Source organism: Berghia stephanieae, chromosome 2 (assembly GCF_034508935.2).
Source record: "Berghia stephanieae isolate SIO BIC M18660-M18661 chromosome 2, UCSD_Bste_1.3, whole genome shotgun sequence".
NCBI classification, from domain to species: domain Eukaryota; kingdom Metazoa; phylum Mollusca; class Gastropoda; order Nudibranchia; family Aeolidiidae; genus Berghia; species Berghia stephanieae.
This window is the reverse complement of record NC_088361.1, coordinates 97,246,777-97,271,421: the sequence shown is the minus strand read 5'-3', so window position 1 is coordinate 97,271,421 and position 24,645 is coordinate 97,246,777. Positions and strand designations below refer to the sequence as shown.

General features: G+C 36.0%; 1 protein-coding gene across 1 annotated transcript in view; it reads left to right on the top strand.

Annotated features, from left to right (window-relative positions):
• The first annotated feature begins 4,617 nt into the window (after positions 1-4,617).
• Positions 4,618-24,645, top strand: part of LOC144965968 (sorting nexin-27-like) — a 55,499-nt gene continuing 35,471 nt past the window's right edge. Inside the window, exon 1 of the mRNA XM_078901886.1 lies at positions 4,618-5,132. Within this exon, the coding sequence (XP_078758012.1) occupies positions 4,876-5,132 (257 nt within the window). The 5' untranslated portion in view covers positions 4,618-4,875. The remainder of the gene's footprint in view (positions 5,133-24,645) is intronic.

The following is a 24,645-nucleotide window of genomic DNA, read 5'->3' as shown; positions in this document are numbered from 1 at the left end:
TCCAAGACAAAGACAGAAAGCAACTTGCAAAACAGATATAAGGGATAGAAGACACAGTAAATGCCACCCTGCCCACTTTTCTACCTAATGTGTTGGGCAAGCCGGGTTACATTGCTCGGTCATATTTTTCCTGCAATTAAAAAAAAATACACAACAGTACTTCATTGTATATCTATCATCTGGCATTAAAAATAATAATACATAATAAAATACAGGAAACAGATAGTTACATGGTATATTTATTTGAATACTAATTACATAATTGATAAATTGTATCTATGCATAAAAGTTACACAGAGCATTTAAATGTTTTTAGAACCAATTAGCTCTTAAACGATACGATACGATACGATTTAACTTAGCAACCTTCCCTCTTAGCAAATAGCTACCCTGGTACTGGGGTAAAAGCAGATCTGCCTACTGTTACGGAAAATTCGTAGAATTACGACATTTTGGCTCCCATTTCAGAACTTTATGAGCATATCTAAGTCATTAAAACTTGTTGAAAATGAAAGTTGATGCCAGACCACATCATTTTAAGGATTTTGAAGTGTTATCTGAACCTTGTGAGGGTAAATAGTTGATTTTTAATATTAATTACAGCGATTACAATTTTTATATCCCCAAATACTTCGAATCAAAAAAAAAAATTCAAGTAGGCAGGTCTGGACCATAACATTAATGACAGGTACCAGGTAAAGGAAATGACAAACCATGGCTGATTTTTACAGCCTACAACCGAACTTTTAATTCTGCTAATGTAAATATGCAAAGTATGAGTAGAATAATTTAGTATGACAAATGTAATCTATGATTATTTGGGCAATGAAAAGTGGGATTTTAAGTACGAGAACTATAACTCACATAAATTTGTTGTACTCACATTTTAATAAACAGCGCAGTTAAAACAAAAACAAAAAAAACAAAACAAAAAAAGTTTACAGAAAACTGGAAAAAAAAGGTAAAAAGTACACAACATAGATAAGCGTAGCTCGGGGTTCCCGATAGCTCAGTTGGTAGAGCACTCGACCAAGATCGATACGGGTGCAGTCGAGATTTCTTTCTGACTCCCTCCCTGTCCATCCAGCAGTGAATGAGTAGCTGAGTCAGTTAGATTTGACGGAAAGTATTTTGCGATAGACTAGCGGCCTTTCCAAAGGATTGCAAGCAATTTGCTATTGCCCGATTCACGCCATATAAACCGGGATAAACTCCGGCTCCATGGGTCCAATGGCTCTGAAGGACTACTTTTTTGGTTTAAGCATAGTTCCGTCAAACGAAAGCTCTCTGACACCACATCTTAAATACCTTCCGAGTTCCATTATTCTAATAATTAGTATACGGTCCCACAATAATCACACAATCATGTGAAAATAGGAAGATGACTTCTCTAGTCCCGATAATTCGCGAACGCAGGGCTCTCCAAGAGAGGAGAGTTTTTGTGTGTTTTTTGTTTTTGTTTTTGTTTATTATTATTATTATTATTATTATTATTATTATTATTATTATTATTTTTATTATTATTATTATTATTATTATTATTATTATTATTATTATTTGTTTTTTTAAGGCTTTGTCGTATAATTTTGATACTCTACCTCGGAACGGTAGGTCCCTGGTTCAAATCCGCTATGGGTGGCGCAGTTGAGTCCTTGGGAAAAGACCTTTTATTCATAGTTTTCTCGTCGCACTCAGATGTAAAATGAGTAGATACATGGCCGGTAGCAGTGTTGTCTGTGTCGAAAAAAAAATTGTAATAGCGCCTTAAACGCGTCTTGTGTGGCCCTACATGTTTAGTGATGCTGCTGGCTTGGAACCCCTTGATCACATTTAGTGGATATTGCGCTGAAGACGAACATAAGTTTTTTAAAGGACAATCGGATGATGCCAACCAACTGGATAACGCAATTATGATAACCATCGAGAACAATTTGCTTCCCTCTTATCTTCTTCTTCTTCCATTAAGGCCAAAACTTCAGGCTGAAGATTGTATGGCCGTCTTTTCAGCAACAGGGGTTTTAGAGGGAAGTAGGGAGCGATTGTTTGAAGTCATCCGTCGAAAGGGCTTGTTTACAAGTCGTTGGTAGGAAGTTCCAAAGTCGGATGGTGGAAGGGAAGAAAGAGTAAAGATGATGCTTCGTTCTTGAGTGGGAGATTTCAAAATTAAATTCTGAGTTTGTTTTTTTTTTTTTTTTTTTTTTTTTTTTTTTTTTTTTTTTTGTTCCGTTTCAAATGGCTAGTTGGAATTTCGAGTTTTCCGTTTTGTACTTTGTGGAAAACGAGGGGTTTGTTGATGGAACGTCTTTCATGAAGCGGTTTCCATTGGAGATCGTTCATGAGCTGAGTTACGCTCATATCCCGCTCATAGTTTCCACTGACAAATCTGGCCGCCCGACGTTGGACCTTTTCTAGCTCATTGATTTCCTGTGCTATAAATTCCAGTATGGGCCTGGCATATGCTTAATAGCATTTCTTTTTCACAGATTGGTGGCAGTCTGTTGAGGAAGGCCATGGTTCTATTTGCCTTAGTAGCTGTGTTGGCAATATGCTTCTTCCACTTCATATTACTGTCTAGGGTCACTTTACATTCTCCACATATTGTAGGTTTCGTTATGGATTTCATAGTTGGAGTCAATTATGTTTTTCTTTTTGTTCGTCACCCTGAGGACATGATACTTTTGGGGTGGAATTCCATTTTCCATCTTGTCTCCCAGCACTTCAATTTATTTAGATCTTGCTGTAGTATGACTGTATCGTCCCCGCTTTTTATAACTCTGTACAAGAGGCTGTCATCTGCGAACAATTTCAATGTGGACCCCGGATGTAGACCACCTGGCGTGTCATTGATATAAATGAGAAAGAGGAGTGGCCCGAGAACAGTGCCTTGCGCTTCTCCTGACTCAACTTTTGTCGTGTTTGACTCTTTACCTTCGACAATTACTTTTTGGACTATGTTACTCAGAAAGGATTCAATCCAGTTGTAGCAGACTTATGTTGTGGACTTTGTCGAAAGCTTTTGAGAAGGCCAATCGAATTGCGTCTGTCTATCCTCGATTATCTTAGTAACAAACCTAAACGAGGCTTTGCGATGGATTTAAGATTTGACATTGTTGCCAGAGAAGGTGATCTCTTGACAGCATAAAAAGTCAGTAGTGCTCCACATTGCAAAAAAATCTAATCACGATGGGCTATAAAATACAACATATAATATTGATCTATTAAGATGGCGCGTCACAGTCTCAAACTTGAGACTGCTGAGACAAGATGGTGGTCATCTTACTCTATTGATGTATATGTTAAGAGAACACAAATGCATGTCTTGCTTGATTGAACCGATTAGCGACTAACCGTTACATTGAAATATGTACACATATTATGGACTATGAATCTTCGAATGCAGTGCGCCGCGGCTAAAAATAAGAAAACCAAGGGATGGTAATCATATCTAAGTATTAAGTTATTTATTATTGTTGAGTTACCTCCTCTGTCAATTAGAGAGATATTGTGCGCTTGGCTAAGAATCTGAAGAAACTCACAACATTGCCATCCGGAAGTAAGTTTTGTTTGTTGTTTTTAAAGGTTTTACGGCACTTGTAACACATTAAGGTCATATCAGCGCCAGTAAAAAGGAAGAAAATGGGATAGTAAAAAGTCCTAGAATTACAATAAAAGTACCCAAGAAAAAGGAAGACAAAGGGGAATTAGTGTTCAAATAGGGAACGGACTATAACGGACTAACACATAGAACTATGTGTAACCTTAAACGTTTATAGTCTGTTTAATATAGTATCGTGAGAATTATTCACAAACATGGATGGCAAAAACAAAAACAAACACCCAATAACAACGGTCTGAGTGACGTCATCTTCGTTCTATCTATACAGACTTGAAATTTAAACTCGGTACACTAAACAAGAAATTATTCTGTCCCCCTCCTCCTTTTTTTTTCTTCTGATTATCCATTATCTGGAAATACCCACTAATATATTTTTTATCAGAGAAAAACAACCACAAACAAAAGAGAAAATATAATCAACAAAACAAACAAAACAAAACAACAAGAACAAGAACAGCAATAAGAAGAACAGCACCAAAAAGATAATGTCAGTCTTGCTTTATTCAATATATATTTTAAAATGTTTAGATCGACTTGTACTTATTTGCAAGTCTGATCACCCAAATTATTGTTATGAGCTCATGGTTGTAATGGGAATACTCTCAAACCACCCCAAAATATTGTCCATCATTAGATCCGTTATGTGGTAACTAGTGCTAGTGGTAACCCTCTTATTGATATTATTTTTCAGATAAGAGAACATTATTATTATTATTATTATTATTATTATTATTATTATTATTATTATTATTATTATTATCATCATCATCATCATCATCATCATCATCATCATCATTATTATTATTATTATTATTATTATTATTATTATTATTATTATTATTATTATTATTATTATTATTATTATTATTATTACTACTATTATTATTACATCAAGCTCTTACACTGTTAGTACACCATGGGTAGGGCGCTTTTCCAAGATATTTAACTTAAAAGCCGCCACTGAGCAGATGTGGTTGATGACGAGAGTGTTAGTGGAGATCGCTTTACTGTTGATATTACAGATTGTGTTTTAGCATATCATGCTTTTGAAATCATATGACAATGGACGGACAACCAGCGTGATTTAGCTGGATAGCTCTGTGAGAGAAATACCGATTATCATAAAGGATCCTATTATAAAATAATAGAACAGAAAAGAAAATGTATCGTTTCAGTGATGAAGAGGAGGATCTTCATCATTTCAACTTTTTACATTGAGATGAAAACACCGAAAGAAAACACAAGTCACGTGATTCAGCATGGCTGACACCGATGAAGATCGAACTCCCTCCCCTCCGTTAGCGAATGGAAATGACGCAAATAACCCACGTATCGTTACAATTACCAAAACATCAACTGGATTTGGTTTTAATGTAAGAGGACAAATAAGTGAAGGGGGTGTTTTAAAATCCATCAATGGAGTATTGTACGCACCCCTTCAACATGTCAGTGCTGTTCTCGAAGGGGGCGCTGCCCAGAAAGCTGGGATACGCAAAGGAGACAGGATACTTGAAGTGTAAGTTTCCACTTTTATACTTTTATCTTCTCCGAGCGCATGATAATTAAAATTTTTAGAATCTGGTTGAAATTACTGGACTGACGAACTTTTAACTTAAGACATTCCAGAGTTGATCGACTAGAAACTTAAGTCTAAGTGACAGGATTTGAGTCTTGACCAAGAATAGAAAGACCATCCCCCCAGCCAAAACTCCAATCCACCAAGACTAAGACTTCCCAGTTCTCAGTCTCAGAGCAGAATCAGACGAATACTATTACTAATAGTTCATTACCGTAGGCCATAATCATGCCTCAATGGTAGACCTTTTGACTGAGAGATACATATAGACCAAACTGTAAACTAAAAACGGACCTAGAGAGCTGAGCCGGTGTTACCAATACTTAGCTTCTATAACCAGGACAAATAATTCGTTTGGACAGAAAAATAAATAAAAACTTACCGCTTACCGTCAAAAGCAGTTTAGATTTGAAGATACATTTGTTTTCTATCAAAAAACATTCGGTACTAGACAATCCTTGATGAATTTCAAAAGTTGTGTTTGAAATTATATCCTAAATATTTTCATGCTAAATCGTGTGTTTTTCTCGTCTGACCCATAGGTTGGTGCCCCCTAGTGCCAGCCGCCTGCCGCGCAATAGCCGCGCAAAACAAAGGTTTTTTAAAAAGTTTATTGAGAAAAAGATACGGAAAAAAGTGTCCCTAGATAGGTATGCAATTTGGTGCATAAGTGCAGTAAAAATTGGTGCGCAAAATTAGTTCGTAGAGGATGCGAGACTGTGTGTGTGGTGTGTGTGTGTGTGTGTGTGTGTGAGTATGTGTGTGTGTGTGTCTCTTTCTTTCTTCCTTTTTTTTTTGGGAGTGCCTACGTACACGGTAACGGGGCATCTAGCCTCAGGATCTATGTACACGTAAACCGGTTTACCGTTGCAACATTCTGTCAGTGATGGTCCTCGCTGTCGTGACCGCGCGCGCTCGTGTGTGTGTGTGTGTGTGTGTGTGTGTGTGTGTGTGTGAGTTGTTTTTTTTAAATCAAAACAATTTTAACCATTAATGGCGAGATTCCATCTTACACTCCCCAAACTCCAGATCTTAGTCTTAATGGTATCATTAAAAGACAAGCTTTGCGATTTATAGTTTAATTGAAGCCCGAGTCGAAATATACTCTTACTACTGCTCTCTTGGTGGAAACGATTTATTCTGCATAAGCAATCTGGAGAAAAAAATCAGTGTCACTGTAAAAGGTTAAAATTTCACGAAGTACGCTCCGTGAACACCGCTGTAACAATCCTTTGATCTACGTCATCAGGCAACCCATTGTTTCTTTCATCTTTACCCATTCCCCCTTACTATCCCCCCATCCCCCGCCCATCTCTCTCTCTCTCTCTCTCTCTCTCTCTCTCTCTCTCTCTCTCTCTCTCTCTCTCTCTCACCCTCTCACCCTCTCTCTCTCTCTCTCTCTCTCTCTCTCTCTCTCTCTCTCTCTCTTGTCATAATGTTATCCCTTCCCCTTCCCATCTCAATGTAAAATGAAAACGTTCTGTTGTTTGCAGATACATGTATGATTGTTTTGTTTTCTCTCTCTCACTAGGCTAGGATTAAAAACCAAGACATCAGGTAATGGGTGTCTAATGCCAAAGTATAGATTCTCTCTTTGGCCAATTTAGTCACGCATGTGGCAGTCCAGCTATTTACTATGTTCTGCCTATACCACACAATAAGTGGGATTTTGGGGGGTGGGTACGAAAGAAATCAAGGTCATAAGTAACCGTGCACAAGAGCTGTATAGGGAATTGGTTTCTGGGGGTCTTGCAAATACCAAATATTTTATGGAAAGCTTTTTCGAACTCCAAGACGTCTGGTTTGTTTTGCTATCTTGGAACAAACGAAACAGAGATGTCTTGATGTGTGGCCTAGTTGTCTGATTTTGTGACCTGGATGTAAGGTTTTGTGACTTAGATGTATCCTTTTGTGTGTGCAAGCCATGCGGGTAAGTACGGCGATAGCTTGCCAGTTGAGGAAAAAAAAAGGAAGAAGCAGCGTATCCGCATTTGAAAAACAAAACAAAACAAAAACTGAAAAAACAAAACAACTTAATCTTTTAAAGGCGAATATCAATCTTACTTGGACCAAAAATAAAATCTTACCGTTTTCATCAAAAGACAAAAAACAAATTACAATTTAAAAACTTGAGCTTTTATATAGAGCAATATCCACCCAACGTGCTCAAAGCGCTTTTTATCAATATTCTTACTGCTCTTATGGTGGAAACGTTTGTTTTTTCTGCGTTAAAAAATAATATAAATGAAGACTATTATTTGAAAAACAAAAAAATCAGTGTCACTGGCAAAGGGTTAATTGCAGTACTCCTGCATCCAGTGAGACCCCTACGGCACTTGCTAATCATAAAAAAGGAAATAGCAGCAATCAACAATACTAAGGTGAAAAAAAAAGAAGAAAAAAAAAGGTGGGTAGGGGGGAAGAGCAAACCCAATAGCAATGCAACCTTTTAGCGGCGAAATTCGATCTTTGACCTAACACCAAATCTTCTATCATCAAAAGACAAGTAACGGCAAAACTATTATAGACAATTGAAGTCTGAGTTGCGATAGTCTGACTACTCTCTTGGTGGAAACGCTGTATTCCCCGTTAACAATAATAAAGATAAAAGCAAACTACTATCTAAAAGCAAAAAATTAGCTTCGCTGTTAAGGGGTTAAGAACACCTGCAACTGCAACTGCCAGCATCCTTGAGATGTCTACGTCACCAAGGTCACCAATCGACACGTCTCCCTCTCGTCGGCATGCACCCCCCCCCCCCCCTCCACTCTCACGGTGGTGGTGGCGGCGGATAAAAAAGGCCTTTTTTTCTTTTATTCAATCAACTTGACTGCTGGTGGACCCTAGGCCTCTCTACAAGTCCAAGAAATAATACTCACTTTTCTCTTCGCCAACGAAAATATCTACCCCCTACCGGTCTAATTATTTGTAGCAGACGACAAATTTCTCAAAAAGGTCACGTGACACTGTAAAAACAACACAGGAAGTCCATGAAAGCTTATTTACGACATTTCCTTTGAACCGTGTAAACAACAAAATTTCGTTTTCATTCGACTCAACGGGTCAGATTGGCCGGTATTTTTTAACGAACTAAAGTTCTGAAAAATCAAAATGTTTCTTAGAAAGGTGAAAGATGCTAGTTTTTGAAACAGAGGTAGGTTTTTAAAAAAAATCTTTATATTTTACGTGAATGCATGCTCAAGGCGAGTTGGACGTGTGGTCACCATGGCGTTATTTGTGAATGTGACTAATTTTGGTATCATTAACATTATAAAGGGCACAAAACAAGCTTTCTAACGGTGTATTTCATTCTTAATTCCTGATTGTATTTCTCAGAAAGCTTATGTAATAAAAATTTATAATTTTTTGAATTATAAGAACTTTTTTAATTATGGATACATTTTAATTATACTTCATACATCGATAGACAATTAATTGAAGAATATCTATGCCAAATTTCATCAAAATTGATACACTCGCTCATTATTTAATTGTTCCCGCCACCAACCCAACTTTTTAGGACAAAAACCTCATATTTTTTTCCATTTTCATTTATCCTTAATTTTTTTCCATACTTTCCATACATGAAAATGATTTATATGAAAATAAAGCTTATTTTCTGACCTTTAAAATGATATCTAACACTTGCCATTTATGTTTTTAATTGAAACAAAATTACTGAAAACAATAAGTGGGCCATGTTGACTGCAAGACTCAAAATTTCCCGATCGCCGCGAGATGCTGGTTTTGAGGCAGCGGTGAGATCACAGATTCTCTCTGTAAAATTGACAAAAATTTCAGTAGAAAAATGTAAATAACTCTGGCACCGCAGGTCGTAGAGAAACAAATAAGGTATCAAATTTTATGGGTTTTTTTCAAGTCCTATCACCCTGACTGAGTCAAATCAAGATATTTTGAGTTTTAAAATTTTATCAAAGTGCCTACTTACTCATACTCTTACACTTTTACTCAACATCAACGCCAAGGCAATCACGTATAAGGTAAACTTATGAGTCTATATTTTATTTTAATTATAAGTAAAAAATCAAATTGGCATGTCTGAAAATAAAAATAGAATGAATAATGATATTAATTAAACTAATAAAGATGGTTAACTTTTTTTCGAAGTGGCTATTCGGACTCTGGTCTGAGTAGTCTTCCGTGTGCTTACAGAGGGGCAGACGACACAATGTGGGTAGTAGTCAGAGGGAAAAACTGATAAAGAAATAGAAAAAGAGTTTAGAAGTAGAAGAAATTCTGTTTGCCCATATCACACTGATTCAGCTCATACCCCTACTTTGGACTGTAGAAGTAGAAGGCTTGTTGCCTGTCTCACACTATCAGATGTAATTTTTGAATTATGTATTTTTGTCCTGATTTTATTTGGACATCGTTTTATGTTGTTAGAAAAGCTTTTCATTCATACCACAGTTACTTTTGACTGACTTTTGTTACTTTCTTTTTTAATTTCTATCTGGACTTCCAATCGATACATGATTTTGTCTTTTTCATCAAATAAAGCAGGTTTAGTAGACTACCTGTTGATAGTTACCAAAATCGTAATTTTGATTTGCATTAATTTTATGTAATTATCAACAATGAAATAAAAAAACAAACAAAATGCCCAACAAAATCTATACTGCCACGGGAGACTATTCAGACTGAGTCCGAACAGCTTAAGCCCTTTTTTTCTTGTACTCACTCATGCCTCTTGTGTATGATGACAAGGTGCTTTTTATTTTTAAAGATAAAAAACAGACTGCTTTCAGTTGTGAAGATAGAAATAATTTATTTTGAGCAGACATGAGTTTGGAGGCGAGGAAAAGCAAACATAAACATTCTTCTTCTTCTTCTTCTTCTTCTTTTTCTTCTTCTTCTTCCTCTTCTTCTTCTGTCTGACCCGGTCATTTTGAATACTTTTCATTCAATTTACTGCCGTGTTTATATCAAAAATTAAAAAGTTTATGGTACTTTCCCCATATGTCTGGATTGCATCTTTAAAGGTCTCAATATATTCTTCAATAGTATGAGATACTAACAGGTAGAATGCTCAGTAAGTGGTACATATTTTTGAAAAATAGGTAAAAGTCAAAGGACTTTTTCAACATTAGCTAATTTAGGTGTATGGAGGGAATGAAAATTTGATACTCCCAACTTTATTTTGAGTTGGCCTATCGCCATGTTTATAACTATAAGGCTATTCTGTACCACTACTTCCGCCTAGTGCAGTAGCATAATTTTGCTATCTGTATGTCTTCGCTGTAAATTTCGGCAATGCTTTTTTAAAAAAATCAGATTTTTGGTGAGTTTTTTTTCATCACCTGGCATACAATTTGTGTACAACTGGAATGGATATATGTTATATTTGATTATGTACTTTTGCGGTATCAAAAACATGATAAGATTACTTTCATACTGCTATTTACTATTATCATTGGGTTTTTCAATTTGGGATGTGAGTAATCAGGTGGCATTTTTGTGGCATAATTCAGGAGGGGGAGCGGGTGACCTTTTCTGGGTGGACATGCTGGAGTTGGTTTTTATTTTAGCTTCCTACTTTAGCTGTGGCTGTGACCTTAATGAATTTGTCCTTTATATTCCTGATGAATAAAGTCTGCCTCGCCCCAAATAATTAGTCTCAAATTGCAAAGTATATTGATGATCTGAAAAAGAATACAAACAGTGAGTTGTTTTCAATATAGTATAAAATCAATGGGATATGTTGTCTTGAGCACTACTGAAGATAACACATTATTTGATGGTTGTCATGTTACATTGTAGTTTAATTTGGGGGGTGGGGGGGGGGGGGGGGGGGGGAGAGAAGTCAAGCGTTAGAATATACTACAATAGCAATCAAAATTATCAAAATTTTTGGGCTTAGAGTAGATAGAACCTGTTTTTGTCTTACTAGATTTGTGCCATGTTAGCAATGTCTAGGTCCAGACAAAACTGTATTCTGTAAAGAGACTGAGAGAAATTTAGATGAAAGGAAAAATTGATGAAAATAATATTTTCTGTTTCACAGGGCTAACAACAAGAAATGTGTGAATTTATGACTTATACATTTTAACATGTCTTATCATGAGCTGTGAAAAACACCACTTTATGATAAAGCTTGCCTTCCAATTCCAATAATCAAAATATTCAAAGAATTTTCAAAATCAGAAAAGGAAAGAAAAAATCCCAGAAAAAAATGTAGTTAGGTAAACCTGTTTCACATAATTGATAATTTTGAAACCAATTTATTAATTATCGCTGAACCCGAGCTATCAACGTAACCATTACTGCAGTTGGTTTGTTTTTATATGATGTAAATTTCTACTTAAGTACCAAAACTCCAGTAAAATCATTCATTTTACATAGCTGTGAGGCATGGTCAGTGATAAAAATGTTGAAAGCACAGCAGAATTTACAAATAACTTACTATCTTCAGATCCACCATCCAATTAATAGCTAAGATTACACATTATACCCCCCCCCCCCCCCCCCCCCCCCCAAATAAAAAAAAATAAAAATACAAAACTGTCAACTGAAGAAAATCATATTTTTCCATACACAACTTTTTTTTTTTTGGAACAAAGTCAGTGGTGCCATATGAATACTAATCCCTAGATTTTGAAAATGAATTTTGTTCAAATCATCATTTCTTCTTTTATATATTTTCGGGCTTAAAAGTTTTCACATAAAAGAGTAGTTACGTTGATTTGACTTAAGCTCTCTTGAAACTCATCACATCATGGTTATTTCTCGTTTGGTAAAAAAGAATAAATTTATAAAGTGAAAATGAAATCAAACCAGGCTATGGCAGCATATTTTATTATTTATATAACAATTTTGAGGAAGACAATCAGTAACAAGGACACAAATATACTATTATAGAAAGCTACCTGTACAAAAGATTGTTGACATTGGAAAGACTTCACAACAATCTTTTAAAAAGCAATTGTACTATTAGAAATACAAATACAAGATTATCTTTTTCAACAGTCAAAGAGATGTGTTTTAAAAAAATTGTTTATGTGTTCATTATTTCCCCGGATGTGGAAAGGAAACAACGCTTGAATTAGTATCAATTTTATTATCCATTAAGCTAATGTGGCTAATGTTGTTCCTACCAAGGCTTCTGTCAGAGCTGCTGAAGACTGGAGTACAGATTGAAGAAAAATTTTTAGACAATGTCATTATCTTAAAATACGACAGCAGCAATCTTAATTAAACAATGATGACATGCTGCCTTGGGATAATAGTTCTACATTTAACTAACTACAAGGCTGTGTTGTAGAACATCATAAATTCAATTTTATAAAGGACTGGTTGATTGTTATTGTTAAAGCATTTAAGGGAGGATCTATTTCAATCGATATCATATTTTTGTTTTTACCCTTTTCACCAAGAGAGAAGTAACAGCAATGAGATTCGGGCTTCATTTTGAGACTGAGTCCAGGCTCTGGTCCAACCTGTATGATGTCTCACATTTTAATATGTTTTGAGGTGCAAAATGTGATGATATGGGAATGTTTCCATAATAATTTGTTACAGTGAATGACATAATCAGTCGGATAGTGAAAAGGTTTGAACTGAGATATTGCCAAGTTTAGCTTGAAAGTAATTTTTTAAATCAAAATTGAGTTCTTGTCATAAATGATTACATCAACCCTTTTTGTACATCTTTGGGAAATATCTAAGCTTCATTTCACTTCTAAATATTTATTACAGCTAGTCAAATTGAAAAAGTATGAAATTTGAGAAAAGTTGCTGGATACCTTTCCCATACATCTGACCATAACTTCATGAAAAATCACCCGATTTACTTCAAATAAGGATTAAAATGCTCTGGGACCATATTCTTTCAGAAAATGCACATCCAAAATTTCCATCTTCCGACTGATTATGGTATGCACTGACACATGCTGAATTCAAAATTCAGAAATGTAGCAAAAAGTTATAAACAAAAACAGAAGTGGAGTTGGAAGAGTTTGGAAGTTATTATCTCCTGCCAGATTGTTACACGAATTAGTTGGTTTTAAAAATAATCTTTTGAGCCTTGATAAGGCTCAATAATTCAACAAGTGAGATTTGTTGTTATACATATATGTTGAAAATATGATTGGGGGGGGGGGGGGGGGGTAGAAAATAAGGCAAAAGTTTGATTTTAAAAGAAAGATACATATTTCTTAATGTCACTACTAATCTTCCCTCTGTGAAAATGGCTATGCATGTATTTATAATCGAATCATTATTTGCATTCAGTCACATTATCAACATGTTTGATATTCTATGCGAAGATTAAAAGAAATCTTTAGTTCCATCTAGAGAGGTATGTCTCAAAAACACAGCCCCTCCATAAGACAACGAACTGATTTTCTCATTTCACGTCTGCAACATATTATTTTCATTGTGATAGTTTGAAAGATGAACTTTTTTTTCATAAAAAAAATCCGTTCAAAATTGAAGGAAAGTCTTCTATTTATCTATTTTTTAATTGAAGTTTTATATGACCTTGACATTGGGGTTAAGTTGTCCTTTTAGGGCGCGCCTCCATAATTTATTCCAGTTTCATAACCTCCCTTTTAAAATAAACGAATTACACAATGGCAAAATTAAGCAGCTATGCCAATCGATTTCAAAGAAAATTAAGAGAAATTTCTGCTTTTAGAGAATTAAAGATGAAAACAAGGGCAAAACCAATTTCAGATTGATACGTGGATCAGAGGTTGAATCAACATGCATCTGCTCTTTGAGAATGTAAATTCTAAGTGCGGCCAATAGCATTTCCCTGGGAAATAGCTTCGTTGTCTTCAAAAGTATTTATTTCTTTTACTCTCTCTCTCTCTCTCTCTCTCTCTCTCTCTCTCTCTCTCTCTCTCTCTCTCTCTCTAATATATATATCTATCTCTATCTCTCTCTATCTTACCCACAAAACTGTACTATGTCCAACTTTCTGTTTTTCTTTTTCCTTCAACGGGTCCTATCGATTGAAAGGCAATTCCAGGTGCATTGATAAATAAGTCAATGAGGCATTGTTGTGGAAGTATAAAGGATATCATATGAATGATGTAGTTGTAGTATGTAGTAATGGTCTGATTAGTAGTCTGATAACTGTGTCATCGTATTATCTCTGTGATAAGATTTCAGTTTTGCAAAAAAAAAAAAAAAAAAGGACTATTATAATAATAATTATTATTATTATAGTGAAATGACGTATAGGCACGCTACGGTGTGTATTGGAATATATATATCGTAAGCAGTCTGTAAAGTTTGATTATTTTCCATAAGAGTTATGTTTGGTATCGTCAACACAGAAACAAACGTTTAATCTCAGGGCTGAGAATCTTCCGCCTAAATGGTAGTTTATCTCCGCCCATCCCATCACATTTCCTCCTTTTTCAAATTTGCCGTGTCAAACATTTTCCTCAAAACCACAAAATCACCAGTATGTCTTATGTCATATTTTGACACCTGTGCTCAGTCTCGTGAAATTTGGTGACGGTCCCGTTTTTATGACGTTGGGCCAGACAGTTTGGCACCAGATGTCACAATTGACACAGAAGACCAGAAGTGTTCTTTGATAAGTTAGTTGATGGTGGAAGGGGATAGGCAAATGGGTCTGGATTTTTTCCCCCTGTTGTAGGTACCTATTGCCTTTTTAATCTCTCTCTCTCTCTCTCTCTCTCTCTCTCTCTCTCTCTCTCTCTCTCTCTCTCTCTCTCTCTCTCTCTCTTTTTTTTTTTCCCCCTTTGCCTTTCTTTCTATTTCTCTTTCTTCTTTATTATTTTTTTAAAATATAGAATTCAAAAGGTCAATACATAAGTTATTCTGGTAAAGAAGTCTCCCCTCCCCCCACTCCTATCTCCCTCTCTTTCTTTCGCAACTATCCATTAAATCATCTGGTATATAGAGATGATATATTAGAACAAAGCAATGGCGATTGGCTTAGTTTAATCTTTTTTCTTTTTACCTTTGGACTATGGCTTTAAATTTGAGAGATTCTTGGGTTGTATTTATAAGCTGAATAACTACTAGGTTTCTTTGCTTGTATTTGATCGATAGACCGAGCAATTTTCCTCCTTTTTGACAAATTGCTATTATCATCACTGAATAAAAAAACTCTCACCAAAACTACTACTCAAATCTCACCACGTACTATTACAATCACCACCATCATTATCCACACCACTACTATACAATCACACCACATCATCCCTACCACCACTACTACTACAATACCACACATCATCTAACCCTACTACCACTACTACAACCACCATCATACCATCACTCCCATCACCACTACTACTCCCAATCACCACCACATCAATCATCCCTACCACCACTACCACATCACCCCTACCACCACCACACCATCCTCCCTAGCACCACTACCACCACATCATCATTCCTACCACAACTACTACTACAACCACCACCACATCATCATCCCTACCACCACTACTATTACCACCACCATCACACCATCGTCCCTACCACCACTACTACTACAACCACCACCACACCATCATCCCTACCATCTCTACTACTACAACCACCACCACACCATCAACCCTACTACCACTACTACAACCACCACCTCATCATCATCCCTACCACTACTACAACTACAACCGCCATCCTACCACCACCACTACTACAATCACCACCAAACCATCATCCCTACCACCACTACTACTACAACCACCACAACATCATCCCTACCACCACCACTACTACAACTACCACCACATCATCATTCCTACCACAGCTACTAAAACCACCACCACACAATCATCCATACTACTACTACAATCACTACCTCATCACCCTACCACTGTTATTACTACAAGCACCACCACATCATCATCCCTACTACAACCACCAAATGTTGTAATTTCACTTTCAACTTTTGAAATTCCACCGAGTTGTGTCAGAAATTGCTGCAAGACAAATTTTGGATCGCATCTCAGTAAATTTTAGTGAAATTCAAATTTATAGGTTATGGTCGCATGAATGGGTCATGATCTTCACGATGAAAAATTTCCTCCTTTTTTGTGACCAGTCATTCTCACCCCTGAATCTACTACTACTACTACTACTACTACTACTACTACTACTACTACTACTACTACTACTACTACTACTACTACTACTACTACTACTACTACTACTACTACTACTACTACTACTACTACTACTACTACTACTACTACTACTACTACTACTACTACTACTATACTACTACTACTACTACTACTACTACTACTACTACTACTACTACTACTACTACTACTACTATACTACTACTACTACTACTACTACTACTACTACTACTATACTACTACTACTACTACTACTACTACTACTACTACTACTACTACTACTACTACTACTACTACTACTACTACTACTACTACTATACTACTACTACTACTACTACTACTACTACTACTACTACTACTATACTACTACTACTACTACTACTACTACTACTACTACTACTACTACTACTACTACTACTACTACTACTACTATACTACTACTACTACTACTACTACTACTACTACTACTACTACTACTACTATACTACTACTACTACTACTACTACTATACTACTACTACTACTACTACTACTACTACTACTACTACTACTACTACTACTACTACTACTACTACTACTACTACTACTACTACTACTACTACTACTACTACTACTACTACTACTACTACTACTACTACTACTATACTACTACTACTACTACTACTACTACTACTACTACTACTACTACTACTACTACTACTACTACTACTACTACTACTACTACTACTACTACTACTACTACTACTACTACTACTACTACTACTACTATACTACTACTATACTACTACTACTACTACTACTACTACTACTACTACTACTACTACTACTATATTACTATTACTATTACTATTACTATTACTACTACTACTACTACTACTACTACTACTACTACTACTACTACTACTACTATTATATTGTTGTTATTATCAATGATGATCTCTTCCGATTATTGGTTTTAGGGGAGAAGTTGATTAGTTTATTCCGTTGTTTTCTTCCAAAGTTGATACTATTTTGGTGGTCTGCACTTATGATAGTTGGGGACTTCTAGAAACCGACATTTCATATCTCTCTCTCTCTCTCTCTCTCTCTCTCTCTCTCTCTCTCTCTCTCTCTCTCTCTCTCTCTCTCTCTCTCTCACACGCTTTGTTATTCTGTCTGCCGATCCCTTCGTTTTTTTGTGGGTTTTTTTCTGTTTCTTTTTACAACTTATCCGTCTTTCCCTCAGGGTTGCCAGTTTGGCATTTTAAATGCCAGATTCCAAAAATCTGGCATTTTTGAAAACCGTTTGGCATTAGAAAAATCATTTGGCATTTGGCATTTTCATTTGGCATTTTCTTTTCTTGTATATTATACTTCAAATGACACCTTTTCTTAATTATTTCTAAACGCGTAAACACAAATCTCTTCACATCGGAAAACTTTGCTATTAAAACTCGCACCCTGAACTAGCCCTGCCTCCCTCAGATTTTCACTCAAATTCAGCCCTCGACAAGTATCCTCGTAAGTTTTCTGGGAATCTCCTGCAAAACTCATGTATATTTGCGTCATGGTCGCCTGTTAACTTTCACTCCACTTAGTAGTCAGTAGGTAAAAAATTACCCCAATAGGAAATTTAGTATAATTCAAAAAAAAAAAAAAAAAAAAGACAAGAAAACACGCAAGCCACCAGGATATGATAGTAAATTGTCTATCAAAAGTGAGTAGTTTTCTTAGTGGGGGTGGGAGTCAACAGACTTTGGCATTTTTTTGAGTGTTTTGGCATTTTTTGAGTCTTCCCCTGGCATTTTGTTGAAAAATGATCTGGCAACCCTGCTTTCCCTCCTAGTTTCCTGGACACTGTCTTATGGGATTTCGTGTGAGAGTCAAATTCCCTTCCTTTGGCTTTTCTCGCATGTCCAAGGTCGTTTGAGCTTCCGGTTTGTTCCTTTATTTCTTTATCTGTTTCCCCTCCGCCACCCTTGTCATTGGGCTTAATGTCTCGTCAATTTTAAGTCCATTTTTTCATTCTGCCAATGGTTCTTCAAAGTATTATATACACATCTCAATATTCTTCGTAAATTTCCACATTTTATTGAAATAATGAAATGCTTCAAACGATGTTAAGCGTAAAACTGGGCTGGTCCAAATACACATGAAGTCATGAAAGAAAGAAGAGAAAAAAACATTGGGTTTGAAGGGTAATGTTAGGATAGTAATGAAATTTATAATGATTTTTAATCCCTAATAGAGTAATCCTATTATTTCACCACACCAGTTATATACGGTGTTTTATTTTTTGTTTGTTTCTTTGAAATGTGTTTTTATGTAATATGTAATCCACTATTTACATCAATTTAAAACAGAGTGCATATTATAACAAACATTATGGACTTAAGGGCTATCGACCTCTTAATCACAAAAGGTAACAAGTTAGCAAAAATTAGCCGGATTAACATGGCAAGTGAATGAGGTTTCCCTTAGAAAGAGCTTGGGACTTGCGGTAGCGGTATCATCTGACAATCACACTCTACTCACTCCTTGAACCATTTTCCGTTAAAAAAAAAAAAAGATAGAACTTGTGATGGAGTAATGATGACCTGTCACTTCATGAACCATAGACAGTAGCAAACGGGCGTTATTTATTGGGTGATTTCCCGTTCTTACCGAGGCCGTAATGGGTTTTATTTTTATTTTTTCGGTCTTGGGTTGCCTCCCCCCCCCCCCCCTCCACCCGTTCTTTCCCTTTTAGTTATGATTAGAAGCCTTATGTATAGAATAATGATAACCTTTTACGAGTGGACTCACGTGACCCTAAAACAAGGAAAGTTTTAACACATACATCTCTCTCTCTCTCTCTCTCTCTCTCTCTCTCTCTCTCTCTCTCTCTCTCTCTCTCTCTCTCTCTCTTTTTTTTTTTTTTTTTTTTTTTTTCAATTTTCAAAATATCAACGATCCGAAGAAGGGATTTTTACAGTTTTACAGAATCAACCCTAGCTTGCAGACCAAAGCAAAACCCTTTCTTAACTTTACTCTTACCATAATCGGCTATGTTTCGGGGTTTGTTTTTTTTCTTTTTTTATTTATTTATTTTTTTTTAAACAACAACTTAGGTCATACATATTTGTTGAGTTGGTGAGGCTACGTTTGAAGTTTGGGGAGGGGGGGGGGTTTATTAACTGTTTATTTATTATTATTATTACTTATATTTTTTTTAGCGTAGGTCTGTTTACAAGAACTCCATTTGATGGACAACATGGTGAGAAATTCAAACGTCACTAAAGTTTAAGCCATCGGCTTCTTTGAGTCTGTAGGGTAATATGGTCTGTGAAAATTGCTTTCTTTCTTTTGGTTTAGATGATTGATCTATGACAGGGCATTTTCCGTCCTGATTAAGATTCAGTCCATCAACCACAGCAGAGTTGGGCAATGAGAATGCTTTCTCTTTCCACAAATGTAGTCTTCCTTCTCTGTCAGTCTTTTCAATCTCTCTCTCTCTCTCTCTCTCTCTCTCTCTCTCTCTCTCTCTCTCTCTCTCTCTCTCTCTCTCTCTCTATTTCTCTATATGTGTCTCCATCTCTCCCTTTTCCATTTTGGCTCTTTCGTAAACCCCCTCTTTCCAAATTATAGCCTCTAACCCCATCCTCTCCTACCCTCTCCCCTTCTTTTATTCTTCCACCTCCCCCCTATCCTATTTTTGTGGGGGATTTTTTCGGTATTTTTTTTTCCTACGCTTTATTTATCGAGTATAATAAGGTTTTCTTAGTACCCAAGAAAGAACAGCCGGTGTCTGTGTACATTGATTTTCTATCATACTTTATTCCGTGCCAGCACTCAATAAACGTGGGGTACTTGTCAGGCATTATAGAGATTAGGCTGGGGACGGTGTCTAAATAGGTCTGCCGGCTTGTGTCGCTCTCACCCTGACGGCGAACTGTCCTGGTGTGAGTCAGCCAATGGCATATGGGATCCAAATGTCGTCCTGAATTCCCGTCTCAGGAGACGTCTTTTCTGAAAAAGACCTTAGAAAAGTTTGAAAGCTTTTTCTTACTTTTGATACGGATCCCTGTATGGGGCCATGGCCCCTGATATATATATATATATATATATATATATATATATATATATATATATATATATATATATATATATATATATTGCAGCTGTGTTCACTTCTTTGACATTGTCTAACATGACTAAACCATTTTTTTTGTACACACATGTGACACACGTCTATTTAATCGCTCTTTGTGTTTGTGTTCCCCCCCCCCCCCCCCCCCCCCCCCCCCCTTAGTGACGCCAAAATATCAACAACGAGAACGCCATGTTACCTCGTTATTCTCTTCGTCGTAAAATCTTCAAGCCACCTATGATATCTTGTTGCAAATGAGGAATTTCAAAAATCTCTTAATAATATTATGCTGTTCCGCGATCGAATGAATAGACGACGAGGAAGATGACTGTTGGTAGAGTTGCAACCTTGACTAATTTTTTTTTGGATTGAATAGTCCATTGTTGTAAAAAAAAATTGAGCTTTATATTGCGCAATATCCACTAAATGTGCTCAAAGCGCTTTACAAGGGGTCCCTGACCAACAGCAACATGTAACATGTAGAACTAAACATGACGCCTGTTAGGCGATATTACAATTTTTTTTCTGACAACGGCTAGGTACTCATTTTGCACCTGAGTACAGTGAGATAACGTCAGTAAAGAGCCTTTTCCAAGGACTCAACTATGCGCCGAGCGAGGCTCGAGCCCAGGACCTTCCGATCCGAAAGCAAAAAAAAAAAAAAAAAGAACCACAAGACCACAATAGCCGCACGAAGCTGAAGGTATTTGCGCGTTATTTTAGAACTAATGTAATTAATTTGATTAAACAAAAGCTATGCCTCATAAATTTCTATCAAAGGACGAGATTTGAAAAGGACGAGCGACCTTAGTAGTTAAAATATGAATGTTAAGAAAAAGGATGTGATCTTTAAAAACCCCAAGGAGAAAAGAAAAAGGAAAATAAAAATCATCGTGGCTTTATGTTTTTATTCTTATAATTGTCGTAAGAATAAAAAGACACGAGCTTGTTTTATAGCGCAATTCCCACTAAACGTGCTCAAAGCGCTTTACAAAGGGTCCCTAACCAACAGCAACACGTAACATATAGAACGCGACATAACGGCCTGTTAGGCGAACCTTTTTTTCCGACAGAGAAAACGATGTTAGCGGCCATGTACTCATTTTACACCTGGGTATGGCGAGAGAATATTAGTAAAGAGCCTTTACCAGGGACTCAACTATGCGCCGAACGAGGCTCAACAGGACCTTCCTATCCGAAAACGAGTGTCACACCACAAGACCACATAGCCGCATAGAATAGTTTACTATGCTTATATATTCTTTCCCTTTCACGAGTTGTGTTTGTACTGCATACAAAAAGAGCATTGTATATATCAACGTGAATTGATAAACATGGAGTAGAATAATTTAAAATTGGACAGTGTTCAATTTAACATTCATTAAAAATTAACAGGAAAAGGTCATCGCTAGGTTGGGTGATAAAATTATCACGTGCGTATCGTTGTTGCACGAGACAAAAAAAAAAAAAAAAAACAACCCAAAAAAAACCAAAAAACATCCAAATTATCCTTTCTATAAACGAGACAGTCGTAATGAAAAACATACCTCTCTATTTATAGACGTACTTAAGTTACAGAAATAAGTTTTGGCTGGTCGTTGTTGTTGTATCACACACAATGAAGCAGTTATTAAAAAAATAATAATAATAATCCAGTCGTCTGACTGCCTCCTTGTCTATTTCATCTTTGACTATGTCAGCTTTTCAGAGGTGTTTGTCAGCTTTTCAGAAGTGTTCACCTAGCGCCTATTATCCTGAGTGAGTTCACAAAGGTCCAGATTTTTATTTATCGATTAAGTTTATCCAACACCAGATAAAAGGCTTTACTCACGTTCACTTGAAGAAATACAATTTGTCAGTTGTGTTTTATGTTCTTGGCGATCAATGTCATCTTATCTGTTGAATAAATCCCCCTCTCCCATCCTTTTGTTATATTTCGTGCTCTTCATAAGTTCATCGTACATAATATATTATGCCACAAAGCAAGAGATAATCCCCCCCCCCCCCACCCTTATTTAGCGGGTGGTTGGATGGGAGCATCACCCTTGAATCATATACCTATGATGTTCGCATGGGTGTACGATCCGATAGTGATGTCGTTTCTTCTTCTCTTTACTAGCCTATCCTGCTTCTTTGGTTTGTGATTGTATTTTTGACAGGGGATATTTTTTTTTCTGTAAATCTTCTGCCTGTTTGTTCTTGGTTATTTATAATTTAGCTTATGATATCTTTAGGTTATGATTTTGATTTACATTTGTACTATTTTTGTTAGATTGCTTGTTTTTTTGTTTCAGCGGTCTCTCATATAACCTCAATTGTGTTGGAAGAGACCTAAAGCAACAAACAAACAAACAAAACCACCCTTATTTTTAAAAATTCCTACTTTTAAAAAGGATTGCGCATTCTTATTCATTCCGACAAAAGGGACTTGTTTTTGTAGTCAACAAAAATATTCCTATTTTAGTTCCCTTTTCATCACTCTGTACTGTTTTCTTGGTCTGTTTCTCTCTTTTCATTCCTTTGTGTTTGCTCCCCGTCCCTTTTTCTATGCTAATTAAAGTTGACTTTTATCAGACCCGTCTCTTTGATGTCTCCGTCTCTGGTCCCAGTCTTTGGCGGCTATTGGAATTGCCGTCGTACTGTCTCACTCTGAATGTGTTTTGGAAATTGATTTATCGTACAGTTATATTCTATGGATGATCTTCCATCTTATTTATTTATTTAGTTATATATATATATATATATATATATATATATATATATATATATATATATATATATATATATATATATATATATATATATATATATATATATATATATATATATATACATAAGTCAATTTTTAAAGATTGTTATTTAGTTGGATCCAATTTAATTTATTGTTTATTTCATATTTACAATTTTATGTAACACGGCATCGATGGCCGAGCGGAACGATGCTTTATCTTGACTGGTCACGATGTCAAGCTATGATTAGCATGGTCAGTCTTCGGACAGATGAGATGACACTGATTGCCAAATTCATATACCGTCGTTGTCCTTGGTCAAGGCACTTTACGCACAGAAACTACTCCACTCGACTCCAATGTAAATGGGTGCATGGCTATGGGCAGTAGTGGCGGAGGAGTGCCTGTAAACGTGGACACTAACTTGGACAGTATGAAATGGAAATATGGTTCCATGTGGCCTGTTTGGAGGAACAGTAAAGCGCTACTTAGTGCATTGAGCATGATAAAAGCATGGAGTTACTCTGTTATAAGTATATTTTTTTTTCTCTAAATGAAATTATTTTACCTATTTCTTTCTTTCCACGTATCTGTATTATTTGTTCATTCATTCATCATTCATTCATTCATTTATTATAAAGTGAGTTATATATTTTGTTGTATCATTGATTTGATAGCATTGTACTTGTTACACGTTCGTGCCTGTCCATCCATAATTGAATTGTAAGCTGTAGATGCTAGCGTTAACTTGTGGGGGCTGGGGGAGGGGGTATCTAGTATGTTACGTTACGTGATGAATTAACTTTGTTTCCTAGACTTGCCCATTCTCTATTCCTAGTATATATTAAGGATTTAAGCAGATAGCGTGGTTTAAGTATGCAGTGTGCAGAATTCTTCACCCAACTCGGTGTTCAAGTATATAGCTATATATGTTTGTCTGTCTGTCTGTCTATATCTATTTATTTTTCTATCTGTATCTATCTTTCTATCTCTTTCTATCTCTATCTATTTATCTATATATCGATCTATCGACTGATCTTTCTTCCCTTCTCTTGTATGTAATGCAAATATTACTGCTTGAAGTTCGGAAGAAATTAATAACAATAGTCAAATGGAATGAAAACTTCAATTTCATTGACGAAGATAGATTATGATGTGAACGTTTCAGGTACATGTATTCTCTTTGTCAACAAAACACGATGAATGAAGCTTCTATTTCATTTTACTACTGTCATTTAGTTCATCTCTTACATTATCGGTGTTAGTGTTTCTCCAATCTTGATCTTCACATTGCTCGACTCTATTATGAAAGGGGTACTCGTGGAAGACAGAAACAAAAAACAAAACAAAACAAAAAACTCCCCAAAAAACCCCAAAAAAGACAAAGCAAATCAAATAACAAAAAGTACATGATAAAATGTCTTCACCAAAAAAACAAAACAAAAAAAAAACCCAGCAATTGAAAAAATCATTTTTGCATGAACAAGACAATATCATCGTTATGATCCTTCTTGTTGTCGTCGT